The following is an 18377-nucleotide window of genomic DNA, read 5'->3' as shown; positions in this document are numbered from 1 at the left end:
TGATGATGATGATGATGATGATGATGATGATGATGATGATGATGATGATGAAGTAGTGCAGCTGTGTAAGGTTGTTAAGTTGATCACAGAAGTGCTTCATATAGGAATGTGATGAGGATTATTCATTCCCTTTCATGTTCAAAATTTTGATTGCTACTCTCGCGCTGCTATTTGCTCTGCAGGGGGAAAACACAGGTGCTTGCATCATGTGTGTATCCTCCACATGTGTGAGTGAGAGAAAGATTTATACTAGAAAAATTTAAGGGGGGAGTTAAATTCTTTCACATTCCCCCATGGTGATTTCCTGATCAAACTAGTAGCCTCCTCCCCAACTGTAATTAATTTTAAAAAACTGAGGCGGGGGGGGGGGGATCAGTCACAATTCCCTTTTACATGGCAATAGGATTATAGCCTATTGCAGCATTTATTTTATATTATCACCTTTTACTGCATTACCTTTGTTACATGCTTTTGGCATTATGGGATGCCTGAAGTAGGTTTTTCTGTTTTGCATTAATCCAAATTCTGAAATCCGAGTCCAACTACATTGTTTACTCCATGCTCTATGCTCTCTGATTGAATTGTCTTTTTACATTTTATGATCCACCTTGAATCTCAGTGAGAAAGTATGTAATGGTGCAAAAGTATGTAATTATGTAAACAAACTAAAATGAAATGTTGTAAGCCACCATAGGAAGAAAAGTGGGACATAACAACAAATAACAACTTGCCAGTGATCCCTGACCCAAAAATAGTCTGGTTGTCCTTGACTTTGTCTGCCCTGGCCCCAACCTGGTAGAATGCTCTGATGAATGAGACCAGGGACCTGTGGACCTAGAGCAGTTCCGCGGGGCCTGTAAGACAGCGCTATTCCACCAGACTTGCAGTTGAGAGCAGTGATGGTATTCCACCCATGGAGCCTATTTTAATATGCCTAATAAAGGTTGTTGTATTGTATTGTATTCCACCCATTTTGGCTTCTCCTTCCTTCAAGAAAATCAAGAGAGTCAAAAATGTCCAAGGTGCTTGGAGGTTATTTAAAAACACAGTCTTAAAAGCTCAGCTGGAATGTGTTCCGCAGGTTAGGAAAGGCAGTGCCCAGTCCAAAAGAAAGCCACCATGGTTAACAAGGGAGGTTGAGGAAATTATTATGGAAAGAAAGATGTCTTTTAGAAAATGGAAGTCCAACTTAACTGATGAAGAATACCAGAGAGAACACAAATGGTGGCAAAAGAAAAGCAAGTTAGCTGTAAGGGAGGCAAAAAAGGATTATGAGGAACGCATGGCTGCGTACATCAAGACTAGCAACAAACAGTTCTTCAAGTACATCAAAAGCAGGAAGCCAGCTAGGGAAGCGGTAGGCCCGTTAGATGATGAAGGAACAAAAGGTGTGCTAAAAGATGACAGCGAGATAGCAGAGAATCTGAATGAATTCTTTGCATCTGTCTTCACCCAAGAGGAGGTGAGGAAAATTCCTACACCTGAACCAAGCTTCTTAGGAGGTGAATCCGAGGAACTAGCGAAGTTAGTGGTAGACAAGGAAGAAGTTCTGGCAGCCATTGATAAACTAAATGCTACCAAATCCCCTGGCCCAGATTGCATTCATCCAAGAGTTCTTAAAGAGCTCAAGCATGAAATTGCTGATGTTCTCACATTAATATGCAACTTATCCCTGAAATCAGGCTCCATCCCTGAAGACTGGAAGATGGCCAATGTCACACCAATCTTTAAGAAAGAGTCTAGGGGGGCCCGGGAAATTACAGGCCAGTCAGTTTGACATCTGTTCCTGGTAAATTAGTAGAATCTATCATTAAAGATAAAATTATAAAACATGTAGAAAAGCAAAACCTGCTGAGAAAGAGTCAGCATGGCTTTTGTAGAGGCAAGTCCTGTCTTACAAACTTTTGTTCTCTCTAGTTTGACACCAAGCTGTCACAGAGAACATATGAGGTGGAAATGTTCATTGTTTTCAAATAAATAGAAAAGTATAATTCATTTTATACAGTTCACTTGACTCCCTTAGTTGTGAGCCCCACCTCCCAGCAGCCCTAGCTCTCAGCAGCCTTACAAGGAGAAAAAGAGATAACCCCTGCTAACCCCTGTTAAAATACACTGTTTTAAAAGATGTGGCTTTGAGAAAATCCCTCCAAAATGAACACCAGAGCTCACTCTGCTCTTCCTGGCCCAGTCTTCTTTTCCACTGCCACTGCTACTCCCCTCTGCTGGTTCCAGAGACTCAATTGCTGATGTTCTCACTTTAATATGCAATTTATCCCTGAAATCAGGCTCCATCCCTGAAGACTGGAAGATGGCCAATGTCACACCAATCCTTAAGAAAGGATCTAGGGGGGACCCGGGAAATTACAGGCCAGTCAGTTTGACATCTGTTCCTGGTAAATTAGTAGACTCTATCATTAAAGATAAAATTATAAAACATGTAGAAAAGCAAGACCTGCTGAGAAAGAGTCAGCATGGCTTTTGCAGAGGCAAATCCTGTCTTACAAACTTACTAGAGTTCTTTGAGGGTGTAAACAGGCATGTGGATAAGGGGGAACCAGTGGACATTGTCTACTTGGATTTCCAAAAGGCTTTTGACAAAGTTCCTCACCAGAGACTATTGAGAAAACTCAGCAATCAAGGAATAAGAGGGGAAGTCCTCCTATGGATTAAAAACTGGTTGAGAAACAGGAAGCAAAGAGTGGGTGTAAATGGGAAATTCTCACAATGGAGAGATGTAGGGAGTGGTGTCCCCCAAGGATCCATTTTGGGACCAGTGCTCTTTAACCTATTCATAAATGACCTGGAAGTAGGGGTGGGTAGCATGGTGGCCAAGTTTGCAGATGATACCAAATTATGCAGTGTGGTGAGAACCGCAAAGGATTGCGAAGAGCTCCAAGCGGACCTTGATCAATTAGGTGAGTGGGCTCAGAAATGGCAAATGCAGTTCAATGTAGCTAAATGTAAAGTGATGCATATAGGGGCAAAAAATCCAAACTTCACATACACGCTACAGGGGTCAGTGCTATCAGTCACAGACCAGGAAAGGGATTTGGGCATCTTAGTTGATAGTTCCATGGGAATGTCAACTCAATGGGGTAGAGAATGTTGCAGAGAGAAATTTTTCTCTCTTTCTCACAATACTAGAACCAGGGGGCATTCATTGAAAATGCTGGGGGGAAGAATTAGAACTAATAAAAGGAAACACTTCTTCACGCAACGTGTGATTGGTGTTTGGAATATGCTGCCACAGGAGGTGGTGATGGCCACTAACCTGGATAGCTTTAAAAGGGGCTTGGAAAGATTTATGGAGGAGAAGTCACTCTATGGCTACCAATCTTGATCCTCCTTGATCTCAGGTTGCAAATGCCTTAGCAGACCAGGTGCTCAGGAGCAGCAGCAGCAGCAGCAGGCCATTGCTTTCACCTCCTGCATGTGAGCTCCCAAAGGCACCTGGTGGGCCACTGCGAGTAGCAGAATGCTGGACTAGATGGACTCTGGTCTGATCCAGCAGGCTAATTCTTATGTTCTTATGTTCTTATGTTCTTATGTTCAATGCATGGCAGCTGTGAAAAAGGCAAACTCTATGCTGGGGATAATTAGGAAAGGAATTGAGAATAAAACTGCAAGGATTGTTATGCCCTTATATAAAGCAGTGGTGTGACCGCACTTGGAGTACTGTGTTCAGTTCTGTTCGCCACATCTCAAAAAGGATATTGAAGAGATAGAAAAAGTGCAGAGAAGGGCAACGAGGATGATTGAGGGACTGGAGCACCTTCCTTATGAGGAGAGGCTGCAGCGTTTGGGACTCTTTAGTTTGGAGAGGAGACGGCTGAGGGGGGATATGATTGAAGTCTATAAAATTATGCATGGGGTAGAAAATGTTGACAGAGAGAAATTGTTCTCTCTTTCTCACAATACTAGAACCAGGGGGCATTCATTGAAAATGCTGGGGGGAAGAATTAGGACTAATAAAAGGAAACACTTCTTCACGCAACGTGTGATTGGTGTTTGGAATATGCTGCCACAGGAGGTGGTGATGGCCACTCACCTGGATAGCTTTAAAAAGGGCTTGGACAGATTTATGGAGGAGAAGTCAATCTATGGCTACCAATCTTGATCCTCCTTGATCTCAGATTGCAAATGCCTTAGCAGACCAGGTGCTCAGGAGCAGCAGCAGCAGCAGCAGAAGGCCATTGCTTTCACATCCTGCATGTGAGCTCCCAAAGGCACCTGGTGGGCCACTGCGAGTAGCAGAATGCTGGACTAGATGGACTCTGGTCTGATCCAGCAGGCTAGTTCTTATGTTCTTATGTTCCCCTTCTCCCCTTCCTTTTTTGTCCCCCTTTTCCCTTTCCCTCATTTATTCTACCCTCCAGTATGAATGAATACAGGGCCCTCGTTTTTAACTACCCTCCCTCCAACTGATTTTATGGCACCAGATTTGTTGGAAATGTATTTTATTGATTTTATCATGCTTATATGGAACATTATATGGCTCTCTGAGCCCTTTGAGGGAGGCTGTTTTAGAAATCTAATGAAATAAGTAAATCCCCCTCCCTTTCTTACTTTTAAGTAATGCAGGTATTAGCAGTCGTGTTGTTTACATGGGAATGTGCTTGGGAAAACGATACAGCTTATCCAAGCAAGGAGGCCACCCGTCAATATTCTAAACATCTCTTCCTTACTTTAGTCTTGTGAGTCCTGTAAGCAAGCCTAAGGCTGAGTCTTTAATGTGAGAAATTATTTTTGTAAACAGGCTCCTGGAGAATGTCTGCAAAGCTCATTTGAGGCCAATTTTTGAGGGCATCAGTGCTACTATGAAGGTTGCATACAGATGCACATTATACCTTTATTTATTTATTTAAGTTAATTTGTTGACTGTCTTTCCACTAAACAGTAGAGTTGTAAAAATATAAACTTCCTCTTATCCTAACCCATAAAGTTCAATAGAACCAAACTTGGCTACAGTGATATAGCACCATAAAGGCCTTCTGGAGCAAATGGTGTTGGATCTTGACACTTTGAACTCTAGAGTAAGAGGCATCCCCAAACTTTGGGGACAGTTAAAAAAAATCTTCCTATGTACCTGGCCAGTCTGACTTCAGCTATACTCTGTTCCACATGAAGATGTTAGTTTGGTCAGTTGAGGTACAGCAGTTGAGAAAATTGTATGCTTCTGCATTAGAATACAGTCCTGAACAAATTTGAGAATTTTAATTCATTTTTATGCACTGCCTTTGTCAAAACCATTATTTTGTGTGTTATTGAACATTATTCTTTGATATAGTAGCATTTATGCCAGAAAGTATTTTTACTTTTACACTTTCAAATGGATGGGGTGAAGCAGGGCTAAGTAAACACTAGAACCCAGACGGAGCATTCTATAACAAAGAAGTTCCGGCATGCTGTGTTCTGTCACGAATATACAATCTATTAACATCTTTATGTGAAACAGAGGCTGATTCCGCATGGGCCAAAAACAGCAGTGTGAAAACAGTGTGAAAATGGTGTAAAAGAGTTTAAAACGGTGTAAAAGGGTTTATACTGTTTTCACACCGTTTTCACACTGCTGTTTTTGGCCCGTGTGCAATCAGCCAGAGTGTAATGCCAGTTCCCACAGGGGAATATCTTGCCTGGATGTCAGTACCTAGGAGAGCTGCAAACATTACCTCTATCTTTTTGCACTTAAATTTCAATATGCTGTATTCTGCAACCTCAACCGTATGGCACTGGACAAGTAGCCTCTGTCTCCAGGCGGGTGCTGACAGGGCGGAGCTGAGGGGGCGGCTCTTGAGGAGGTGTGGCCACGCCCCAGGGGTGGGTGGGGGTACGGCCCCACCCCCTGAGTCCCGCTCCCTGAACCCACCCCATTTAAAAAATTGTACATTTATAGTCGTTCTGCCCAGAACTACTAAGGCAGTCTGTTCCAAAACCAAATCTAAAAGGGTTGAAGTGTGATTTAATCAGTGATAGCTTTTTTAAAATGCATGTCTGTATGCAGCCTAATACCAGTTATCTTCTCCTTGTTGGTAGCAGGCCATCTGGTTGGGTTGTTCGCTGCTCCGCGGCGAGTAGGCAGGAAAGGCTCTTTGATGACTTCCTGTCAGGTGTCCGTGGTGGTGCCGCCCCAGTATCTTCCTGCCTCGGTCAGAGTAGGCAGCACCATCGACAGGCTCCTTCGACTGGTTTTCATCAAATTCCCTACTTCTTCCCTCGTGTCTACCTGACTCCCGCTGTGTTTTTGTGACTATTTGTGAGTGTTGGTATACCTTTCCCCTCAGTCGTGGTGTTCGTTGTCGTCGTTCCCCCCTTTCCTCCCCTTCCCGCCAAAAAAGTCAGAGAAGGAGGAGGAGACATGGCGGCAATACATTTTCCACAGCGCTGGATTCTACAGCTCCTTGTTAGAAATACTCGCTCCAGGTCCCTCGTCAGAAGCGGACCCTACGGCTCTCCCACAGGCAGCCGCCGGGCTGAGAGAGGAGAGTCGTCAGCAGAGCTAACGCGCCAACAGCAGCGGGGCTGGAGTGGCCGGAGCTCTTCGCTCAGACCCTTGGCGGGGAAAGGCGCTTCGCACTCGAAGCCCTTCATCCAGGAGGAGGCGCCAGCCGAATCGATGATCAGCTGGCGCTGGATAGAGCGAACAATCGTGAGGAGGCTTCTCAGGCTGACCCTGCCGCTCCTTCCCCCCGCAGGCTTCTCTGGCGGTTCCCCAGACTGCGGCACCCGGCTCCTCAAGGAACGAAGTGACCTCCCATCCGGTCAGTCAAGCGGGCGCCATGGCAGGGGGGGCAGCTGGCCTAGCAATTCCATCAGACTGGAACGCTTTTACCCCCCAGCAACTAGTCTCGCTCCTGCAGAGCTCCATAGACCAATCTGTTACCAGGCAGATTCAGGCTCATTCCCTCCCCCTCCAACGCAGGGGTAGATCAAGATCCCGCTCCAGGTCCGTTAGGAGGGGTAGCCCTAGACTAGCGCTGACTTATGATTCAGATGCCAGTGCCTTGAGTGAAGGAGAGGTTGACCTGGACTCTGATCATTTCTCTGAGGGAGAGTCTCAGCCTATAGAACAGGCAGATCAGAGTCATAGGCTATTTAAAGTGGAACAGCTCTCTACTTCATTAGCCAAAACTGTGGCAACGTTAGAACTGAGAGATTCTGAAGAAGCTGTTGACCCAAATGCCCCAGCCTCCTCCAAGCCCATTAAGGGCTGCCCCAAAGGAACCTCTGTCATTTTCTCCACGGAGGACGAAGTAACTCAATTCTTCCCCTTACCAGAATCCTTTGCACGCAAGTTCAGGAAAGAGTGGGCTACACCCGCATCAAACAGGGGTTTTCCTCCGGTTTATAAGAAGCTCTACTTGGCCCCCGACTTCTTTCTAAGAATGGTCAAAATCCCTCTGGTAGACGGGCCCATTTCCTCGCTACACTCCGGAGGGTTAGTGTCACGAGACGGAGAGGGTAACGTAAAAGACCCTATTGACCGCAAAGCTGAACATGGTCTGCGCAGAGTTCATGAGGGTGCAGCCATGGCAGCAAAAATCCTTGCCCCAGCAGCCACAGTCTCCAGAGCCACTATCCTCTGGCTTCAGCGGCTACTAAATATCATACCACCTGAATGCCAGGGAATTAGGGAGGGAGTTGAAAGGGTGATCATGGCCACCTCCTTCCTAGCAGATGCCACCCTTGACGCTTTTTTTAGTCACTTCTCGCATAATGGCAGCGGCGTCATACTCTCGCCGGCTACTTTGGCTCAAGCCATGGCAGGCAGACAACCTGTCCAAAACTGTGGTAGCCAGCTTTGACTTTGAGGGAGGAACCCTATTTGGCGCTGAATTGGACAAGATCCTGGTCGAAACCAAAGACCATAAAAAGACTATGCCCTGCTCGGTCAGAGCAGACAGGCCCAGGTTCCCCACCAAACCGTCTTTCAAATCCTTTCGCACCCCGTTCCATCAACCACGGGAGCACAGAAAGCCCCAGCTGGCAGACGCAATCTTCCTACCGTAAACGGCAGGACTTTCGGGGTAACAACAAGTTCAACAAGCCCTTTCGGTCTGACACCTCGGGCAACAACAACAACAAGGCGTGACTGCCCCAAAGGGCCGATCGGTGCATCCCGATCCTTCAGTCATCTATGGAAGGGGCCTCACGTCGATCAATGGGTCAAGGAGATAGTCTCCGTAGGCTACTCCTTGGAATTCAAGCAGTTCCCAAAACACCGGTTTCTTCCTTCACCAATCAGCAATGCAGACAGAGCAAACAGGTTACAGTCGGCTATCGAACATCTGATCGATATCAAAGCCATAGAACCGGTCCCAAGTCATCAACAAGGAATGGGGGTTTACTCCCATTTCTTCACCGTCCCCAAAAAGAACGGGGACATCAGGGCAATTCTCAATTTGAGATACGTAAACCACCACCTCCGCAGGTTCCGTTTCCGCATGGAAACACTCAGGTCAAGTGTATCGGCCATCAGGAAAGGAGATCTCCTCACATCCCTGGACCTGGCGGAGGCGTACCTTCAGGTGCCCATACATCCAGCTCATCACCGTTTCTTGAGATTTGCGGTAGCCGATCTGCACTTTCAGTACGTCGCTTTACCCTTTGGCCTGGCCACATCGCCCAGAGTCTTCACCAAAGTACTGATTGCACCCATATCGTTGCTTCGCAGTCAGGGGGTGCATGTGCATCCGTACCTCGACGATCTGCTTATCAGATCCGATCGGAAGCCCAGGCGATCAGGGACGTCAACAAAGTCCAACAGACATTAGCCACGTACTGGTTTGTGATAAACAAACAAAAGAGCATGCTAATTCCCTCTCAACAGATGGAGCACCTTGGGGCCCTAATAGATACAACAAACTGCACCCTGTTTGTTCCCCTGTCAAAAGCTCAGAAAATCCAGGAAACAACCTCCAGATTCTCCGGTCCAGATCTTCCACCCTATTGCAACTCGCAAGCCTACTGGGCCTCCTTCTATCTACGATCGATCTCATTCAATGGGGTCGGGCCCACGCCAGACCTTTGCAGGCTCTACTTCGACCTTTTGCCAAACAGATCATCCTGAAAAAGGACCGTGTCATCAGTCTTCCTCCTGCAGTTCGCCTCAGTATCAAATGGTGGACAGTCCAGCACAACCTCCTGCAGGGCAAAGTGTTTGCGCCCCCACAGCAGATCCACATCTTCACGGATGCGAGCCTCTCCGGCTGGGGTGCCAAGCAGGACCATCATCTGGCACAGGGATCCTGGTCCAGGTCCCAGAGTTGCCTGCCAATCAACATTCTCGAGGTCAGAGCCATCCTGTTGTCCCTGAAGTCATTCAAAGCACTAGTGTGGAGGAAGCACGTCGTCATACACACGGACAATATCTCGGCGAAGTGCTACCTGAATCATCAGGGAGGTTCCAGATCATCAGCACTCCACAGGGAAGCTTTCCGGGTGATTCTATGGGCAGAACACAACCTTGCATCGATAAAAGCCGAACACATTCGGGGGGTCCTGAACAAGGAGGCCGACTGGCTCAGTCGAACTACATTATCCAGTGCCGAGTGGAAACTGAATCCATCAATTTTTCTGGAAATACAGAACAGATTCGGGAGAGCGACGGTCGACCTCTTCGCCTCCCCATACAATGCCCAACTCAACACTTACTTCACCAGGTTCTACCACCCTCAAGCTGCAGCGACAGATGCACTATCGGCCCCATGGCCGGAGGGCCTACTTTATGCCTTCCCCCCGATCCAAGTTCTACACAAGCTTCTTCGGAGGTTGCAAATGGAACAGAGGACAATCATATTAGTGGCACCAGACTGGCCCAGGAGATCCTGGTACTCAGTTCTCAGACAGCTGTCCATTGCCCCACCACTAACACTTCCAGTCCTTCCAGACCTACTATCCCAGGGTTCCCTGTTACATCCAGACCCAGGCTGGCTCAAATTGACCGGCTGGCACTTGAGCGGCGATCCCTCAGAAAGCGGGGCTACTCTAGAGGGGTGATTAATACCATCCTGGCAGCCAGAAGGATGTCTACTATTAGAATTTACAACTCCTCCTGGAAGGCTTATGTAAGGTGGTGTCGCAGGAAGGGCAAGAACCCAGAATTGCCTTCCTTGCCATCCATTCTAGAATTCCTCCAGAACGGTGTCAGGTCAGGGCTTAGAAGTTCCACCTTAAGACGCCAACTCGCAGCTTTGGCTACTGTCCTGCCCGAGGTTCAGGGATTCCCTATCACCAGGCACCCAGACACCTTGAGATTCCTCAAAGGGGTTGCCCAGTCCCAACCTCCGGTACAGCACCGCTTTCCAACCTGGCGGCTTCATGTAGTTTTGGACCCTCTTACTAAGTCCCCATTTGAGCCCGTCCAAGAGATACACCTGAGGTGGCTCAGAATGAAGCTGTTATTCTTGGTGGCCATAACCTCAGCAAGAAGGGTATCAGAGATTAGGGCATTGTCCACTAACCCTAACCTTTGTCTATTTTTTCCAGAGAAGGTCGTGCTAAAGCTTGATCCCACTTTCAGACCAAAAGTGGCCTCTAACTTCCACTTAAGACAGGAGGTGATTCTCCCAAATTTCTGTCCGAACCCCACTCACCCGAGGGAACGTCTATGGCATCATCTGGATGTCAGACGCTCCCTCAAGGCTTTTCTAATTCGAACTGAACAAATCCGTAAGTCGGAATCATTGTTCATAAATGTTGGCCCACCTAGGTTGGGCGAACCCATGTCGGCGGCGGCCATCAGTTCTAATATCAAGGCCTGTATAATTGAGGCCCACAAAGCAAAGGGCCTCCCCCCGCCTATCGGGGTTACAGGCACTCAACCAGGAGTGCAGCCGCCAACGCCGCCCTGTTCAAGCACATTCCATTAGATCAGATCTGCAGGGCGGCCATTTGGGCATCACCCTCATCTTTCATCCGACATTACAGAATAGCATCCATTGATGCAGTACAGACCTCCTTTGGGAGGCGAATCCTAGAGCACATTATTGGGGAATAATCGAACCCTCCCATTAAGGGCACTGCTTGGGAAGTTCCCAACCAGATGGCCTGCTACCAACAAGGAGAACGACCCATTGGATACTCACCGTGAGGGGGTCTTCTCCTTGGTGGTCGCAGGCCATCTGGGCCCACCCGGTCGTTTACTGACTGATAATGTGCTTTTTTCCTTTAAATTCCACAAAGTTTTTGTAAATAAGTTTAGTTAGCCTGTTAGTATATTGGCTCTTTGAGACTTAACAGTTAGGAGTTTATTCCTGCACGGTGCGTTAGGACCGTGGTGTTGCATGTTGTGTGTTATTGTTTCTGTGCGGCCACTCATCTCGGCTAGTCAGATACTGGGGCGGCACCACCACGGACACCTGACAGGAAGTCATCAAAGAGCCTTTCCTGCCTACTCGCCGCGGAGCAGCGAACAACCCAACCAGATGGCCTGCGACCACCAAGGAGAAGACCCCCTCACGGTGAGTATCCAATGGGTCGTTCCTCATTCTACTCTGTACCCCTGACTGTTTAGTAGTATATATATTGGCAAATAGAAATTGACAGTTTTTCCATTAATACCTGAACATCTCACAAGTTCTGTTGTTTACTCTGAAATCTGCATTAATTTTGCAGTGTAATTTGTAGCACATTATTATTATAATCTCCTATATCACGTGTGTCAGAACCCTATATTAAAACATTCTGTATGAATCTCTGATAAAACCCCGAAATAAATTCTCTGTAGAATAATTTGATTTTCCTCATAATTGCAGGGGTCATTGGAGTTTAATCAATGGCAGGCTTAAAATGTGGACATTTTAAAAAGGCTCACCCAACGGTAAATAAGAATTTAAGCTGTATTCTGTTTCTTGGGGTTTTATTCATCAATAGGATTCTTACAAACAAACATAAAGGTATAACTAATTAATATTGGGCGTTTCTTCATTCTCTCATGTATAGGAAACTAATCCACTTTGCGGCAATATGTTTCTAGAGATCACAGATTTCTGCATTCCTCAGTGATGTCATTATGGAGTGCAGATCATCAATATTTCTGTAACCAGATCATTGGATCACAGCTGTTGCTAATAGTGTGTTCAGGTGAAGCGAGATTTCAGTAATGGAGCAGTCTTCAGGGTTTTTGTCAAATTTCTGTTGGCATTTCTGGGTCACTGCTGGAAACAGGTAGAAACAGTCTAGTGATAAGCCCTGGATGGAGAGTTTCATGAGCTTTCCGGTTGAAAGTGCTAGATTGAATCAGTTTTTAAAAATTAAATAATGAAACGAATGTAGACCTTTCTGCGACTCTGATGGCTGTCTGCCATTTTAAGTCTTGAGAAGAGCAACTCTGTTCTCCTCTCACAGGGTATGAACCTTGCTCTAAGGCTTGGCTGGAAAGTGTCTTGTGCTGATTGGTTAAGGATTAGAAAACTACATGTAGGCTGATTGCCCATGACTGGCTCTGTCCCGCCCATGCACTGCTCTGGTGCAAAAGTTGCGCCAGAAGTTCTCCTGCTTTTTGTGGGGAAAGTGAGAAGCGGGACAAGAGGAAGCGTGTGCCGCAGGAAGGAAGTGCGTCAGGGCAAGATTTTTTGTTCTGTACCGCTCCATCTTCCAGCACATGGCAGCTGCCCCGTGGGTAATTGGTCATAGTGTGTCTTGTCAGATAGAAGTGATACCTGTGGGTGACAAAACTGCTTTGCCACATTACCCATTGTAATTCTTACAAAGCAACTAACTTGCTTTTTGGTGGCAGAATTACAATATTATTTTCTAGTGTATTCTCTATAAGATATTGTTTCCCCTCCATGAGTAACAGATTTGCTGCCATGGAGGATGAGACTGCTGCTGCTGAGCCCGTGCAGGTGGACTACATGTGTATATGCATGCATGCTCATGCAGGAAATTCTTGGTATTCCACCCAACATCTGGAAGATCAGTGCAGCATTTTCTAACCAGGAACCTCTGCATAAGAGAAGGACCTTTCCTGACAGTTGGAATTCTGCTAGGAAAGTGCTGCAGCCATTGTTTTTCTTTTGCTTCCCTTGTCCACCGCCCCCCCTTACAGCAATGACCCTTTTACTCACTGAAGTGTAGTAATAAGCAAGAGACAAGTAGGTTAAAGTTCAACAGAGCATGCTCTAGGCACCATGATTTTTCATTGTCACCATTTTTCGTCCAAGAATTTCTGTGCACAGAGACAGTCTGGTGTAGAAAACTGAGGGTGCCCCCCCCCCCATTTTCTGGGGTTTTTTTGTGGTGGCTTATCTGATGACAAGCATCCAGATGCAAAGAGGCTGATAATTTCTACAAAGTGCAGCATTGTTCAGCTCTTTACAAAGCTGTCTTTGAAGGATTTTAAAGGTTTGAAAATAGAATCTATTTTTTCTTGGTTTGTGCAAATTGACTGCAGCACAACAATACAGAATGCTTTTTAATTTAATGGGAGCACACTATGATTGAGTACTTCACAAATATAACTTTGTCCTCTAAGTACAAATTGTATTTTTCTGTTGGCTTCGAAGGGAAGAAAATCTTGTCAATTCTGCTTCCTTTATTTTTAAGCTCTGCTGTTTCTGCTGCAGTCATGTGGGTCTTGGCATACAAGCAGTTAATTATGTAAGGCACATCAACTGGACTACCAGCTGCTCTTAAACTGGCAGCACTGTTTAATACAGGCGTGTGGGAAGAACTATTCAGAAGTATTTTGAGGAAACACCAAGAGGCAAAGAAAAAACCAGTGCTTTCTGGCATGATTGTTTTTCTCTACTAAAACTCTTTGGTTTTCTCTACTAAAACTCTTTCCCATACCACAGACTAACCAGATGCATACATGAAATCTCAGCCTTTCATCACTAACTGCCTGTGCTTGACTAGGCAGGAATTTTTTTTGTCCTTCTTCTCCTTCCTACTCCTTGACAAGTAGGGAAATAGAATTTCCTATCCAGTACTGGAAGGCTGTGGAAGCTTCTGCCATGAACCATCAGGAAACTTGGGTGCTGTGTGGTTTCCAGGCTGTATGGCCGTGTTCTAGCAGCATTCTCTCCTGACGTTTCACCTGCATCTGTGGCTGGCATCTTCAGAGGATCCTCTGAAGATGCCAGCCACAAATCTGGCAACGTCAGGAAAATGCTACTTTAAATTCTAGGAAACCACACAGCACCCAAGTGATTCTGGCCGTGAAAGCCTTCGACAATACATCAGGAAACTGTTACTCAGCATCAATTCTGGGAACAGGAGGTGAAATAGCTTGAATTCTGGTCTTGTCCAAATAAATGTTTGTATCTTTGAAGATACTTTTGATACCTACTCCTCCCCTTCCTCTTTCCCCAGATATAAAGGGAATCTATGTCTACTTCATATATCTCTTACTTTACTTCCATTACTTGGGGTTGGGCTGCAACACTCTGATCAGTGAACATTGATGGAGAGTGCCTTTGAAAAAGATGATGGCTAACTTGATGATGCCAGTCCCATGAACCTCTTTTAACTATAGCCATGCTTATCCCAAAGCCTGCCATTTTAATAGTGGGTTCAGAGACATCTAAGAATGGTTGAACATATTTTATGGCTCTGCCATCACAACTCTATTCTGCTTTCTTTGTTAGGTTGTAATCCAGAAACCGCTTCACACAATTATTTGCTGATTTTTTTTTGTAGTAACAAGATGAAATTCCACAAACTTGGATTGCAGAAGGTCAGAGACAATGTGTGAAAAAGTTGTATAATTTCTTGATACACTAGCTTTCCTGGACCCACCTAATGAATGTCTTTTGTACCTTGGATATTTACTGGAACTGTTGGAGGAGAACTGCACTTCTTTAAGCATGTGGTTTCTTTCTACTGAGTCCTACTAGAAGCAAACACACAGGGGAATCTGCTAGGCCAGGGTGGCAGGGGCTGATGGAAATTGTAGTCCATGAACATCTGGAGAGCCGCAGGTTGCAGACCCTTGTGTTAAGCTCTCTCCAAATCCAGGGGCTCTTTACCTTCTATCCAAGGTGGTATGTTTACACCTCTTGGCCTTTGACCTAGCTCATTACATGACCTGCTACCTTGGGGGAAAATAGTGGCATTAATAGACATAACATAGCTTTTATGATAGAACGGAATTGAAACTTGCTTCCCCATTGTGGTCTGATATGGTCTTATAACTGCTTAACTGGGATACTTCATTGCACGCTAGGTCCAAGTGGCTTCATATTCAATTCTAATTGTGCTAGACCAGGGGTCTGCAACCCGCAGCTCCAGAGCAGCATACGGCTCTTTCAGTCTTATACTGCAGCTCCGCATGGCCTGGAGGTCGGAGGGTAGCGTGGGCGTATCCCTCCAGCCCTCCAGAGCAGTGCTGGAAGGAAAGGTGAGTGGAGGGGCTGAACTGGGGGTTCGGTAGATCTTTGCTGCCATGGAAAACGGGTCCAAATGGCTCTTTGGGTGGTAATGATTGCCAACCCCTGTGCTAGACTATAATAATATGTGTTCTGTATTGAGCATAACATTTACTGGTGAACATATGCAGCAGTACTATTTGGTGTAAGAGGTTGGTATTTATTTCTTGTTCCTTTAAAAAAGAAACCTGAATGTACAGATACAAAGGCTGCTTTTGCACTGGGGTCGAACTGGGATCATATATATCTGGGCTATTTTATCCCAGTTTCTACATATGCACAGTTCCCTACTTCTGCCCAGGAGCAAGAGTTAGTAATGCTCCAGTTTGCTCCACATGACTTGGACTTCTGTATTTGCTTCGGAAGCATTTCTGAGTATGCCCAGTGTCCTACATTCTGATTTGCTATTGCTTTTGAGTGGCAGCTTGAATGAACATCAGGCAGGGAGACCAGTTGGCTGAGCGGGAACAGTACACTTGGTCTGCCCTCGATTGGTGTTTTTGTGTATGTGCGGTGGGAATGGAAGAAATTGATCTGTGTTTTTAATGGTTTGAAATAAGATTTTGCTGTCAGAGGGAGAAAACTTGTGAATAGGTCTGCTAATTGATTTAAAATAAAGCTTTTACTGAGGAAAATAGACCGAGTGATTGTTCTGATTGGCTGTTGCTTTTGAATGGCAGCTACAAGCGCCTGTGAGCTTGCCTGGTCTCCCATGTTCTGATTGGCTGCTGTTTTTGAGTGGCAGCTTGAATGAATGTCAGGCAGGGAGATCAGCTGGCTGGCCAGGAAAAATAAATTGGTCCTGCTCCTGATTGGTTTTTGCACGATACAGGCACAAGCAGCATCACAGCAGGATTTTTAAAAAGAACCTCCAGACTGGCGATTTTTGAAAATCCCAGTCTAAGGTAAATATCACTGGGGAACACCAGGGCAGACCCTGTGCAGCTTTGGGAGCTGTGTGGAATTCCCGGCTGCACAGGGATATTTTCCATGCTCACCCTGAAATATTTTGACCATGTAAAAACAGCCGTAGTAGCCTCTTAACAAATTAGAATAGCCGGATGAAGTGAGAGCTTACAATAAGCAATTCTACTTCTTAAGATACTGCTGGGTGTGATTTCTTTTAATAGCTAGTTTTCCCTTGTCACAGGTGCACCAGATCCCACGGCAGGGGCTAGCATTGATGATGAGAATTGCTGGCATTTGGATGAAGAACAAGTGAAAGAGCAGGTGAAGCTGTTCCTCTCCCAAGGAGGGTACTATGGCTCTGGGAAGCAACTCAATTCCATGTTTGCTAAGGTGAGAACTGGCTTCCTTTTTGGTAAAAACTCAGTACCCAAATTTATTGAAGCTTTTCAGCATTTTGTTCTTTACAGCTGTCTTTTCCCAGGATCTCCAGAAATCTGTAACTCTTTTTCCTTTCTGGTGACTGGGCTGGCATTGACATGATTTAAACTGAACTCTTAAAGTGAATACTGTCCTTACTATCAAGAGTTCTGTCACTTCTAACAATTGATGTTTAGAGATGTCTACCCAGCGGAACAAACATAAATAAACTGAGCATATGACACTATGAAATAAAGACTAGTAGCCACAAAATGGTATGGGATCTCAAGAGGTACATTATTCCATCCTCCCTGCAATATATCAGACCCATCCTTGACCCCTCAAATGCATCATGTTATGTAAGCCGCTTTTGAGAGAAAGGGAGTGTGTGTGTGTGTACGTGTATGTATACATGTGCCAATCTATGCGACCTATTCTCAGTATATGCTAAAATTAAGTTTATAAGCTAAGAAACTCTGAAGGAGCCTTAAAAACGGAAAATAACCTATTGTGTATGTTGAGTTCAATAATGCAGCAGAGCATCATGAGAAGAAGAAGAAGAAGAGGAGGAGGAGGAGGAGGAGGAGTTTGGATTTATATCCCCCCTTTCTCTCCTGCAGGAGACTCAAAGGGGCTTACAATCTCCTTGCCCTTCCCCCCTCACAACAAACACCCTGTGAGGTAGGTGGGACTGAGAGAGCTCCGAGAAGATGTGACTAGCCCAAGGTCACCCAGCTGGCATGTGTGGGAGTGTACAGGCTAATCTGAATTCCCCAGATAAGCCTCCACAGCTCAGGCGGCAGAGCTGGGAATCAAACCCGGTTCCTCCAGATTAGATACACGAGCTCTTAACCTCCTACGCCACTCCTACCAGGGCAGTGTCTGTTGTGTCTGTGCTTTTTCACACTGTGTTCCCACACAGAGGATATCTTGTTTCATGGACAAATATTTTAGAGTGATGGGTGTAAAAAGCCCACTGAGCATACTAAGCAGTGTGAATGTTAGCAATCCGTATTTAAATGAAAACAAGCTATTTTTATTTAATAAAAAGTTGAAGTTAGTGGGCTTAGAACAATGTTCTAACTTATGCTTTTGTCCTGTTTGATGTTTCCATACTTTTTATGTTTCTAATTTCTTATTATCAATAGACTCTTTTAGATATATATTTACAATTTAAAATTTTGTTATCCTTTAGTAATATTTTATGTACCTTATTCTGGTTTGTGCTGGCCCATGACCATAATAAAGATTTGATTTGGATATAATTCTGCTGAGGATGGCACTGTTAATAAAGAAGCAGAATATATATTCACAAGTAATAAGAAAAATGCTTTTCCTAACTTGCATGTGGTTGACTTTGCAATCTGTGTTAATGTTTTACATTTTAAATGTTCCCTTTTTATATATAAAAGAGAAACACAAATTTCAATGAACTGCTAAATAAAATATTGAGAAAGCAACTGCTGCCTAGATAAGCACAGATCTTTAACTTGTATGCAATCCCCTTGCAGACCCAAGTTTCTGCTGAAGACTAAAGACAGGAGAAAATCTCAAATGTCCAGATATTTATGGCCAGTGGAATTGGAAAGACAGAATCTTCTCTGAGAGTGATGAGCTGATTTTGTCAATGCCATGCAAAGCCCCATCACTGATGTCAGAACATATTGTTACCAATCAGAAATT

At 45.2% G+C, this 18377-nt stretch overlaps 1 protein-coding gene across 1 annotated transcript in view; it reads left to right on the top strand.

Annotated features, from left to right (window-relative positions):
• ZSWIM5 (zinc finger SWIM-type containing 5) overlaps window positions 1–18377 on the top strand; it is a 145488-nt gene that overhangs the window by 95224 nt on the left and 31887 nt on the right. Inside the window, exon 3 of the mRNA XM_048496408.1 lies at window positions 16519–16667. Coding sequence (XP_048352365.1) covers window positions 16519–16667 — 149 coding nt within the window. The remainder of the gene's footprint in view (window positions 1–16518; window positions 16668–18377) is intronic.

This window comes from Sphaerodactylus townsendi, linkage group LG05 (assembly GCF_021028975.2).
Source record: "Sphaerodactylus townsendi isolate TG3544 linkage group LG05, MPM_Stown_v2.3, whole genome shotgun sequence".
In the NCBI taxonomy this organism is placed as follows: domain Eukaryota; kingdom Metazoa; phylum Chordata; class Lepidosauria; order Squamata; family Sphaerodactylidae; genus Sphaerodactylus; species Sphaerodactylus townsendi.
This window is presented reverse-complemented; position numbering and strand designations above follow the sequence as displayed.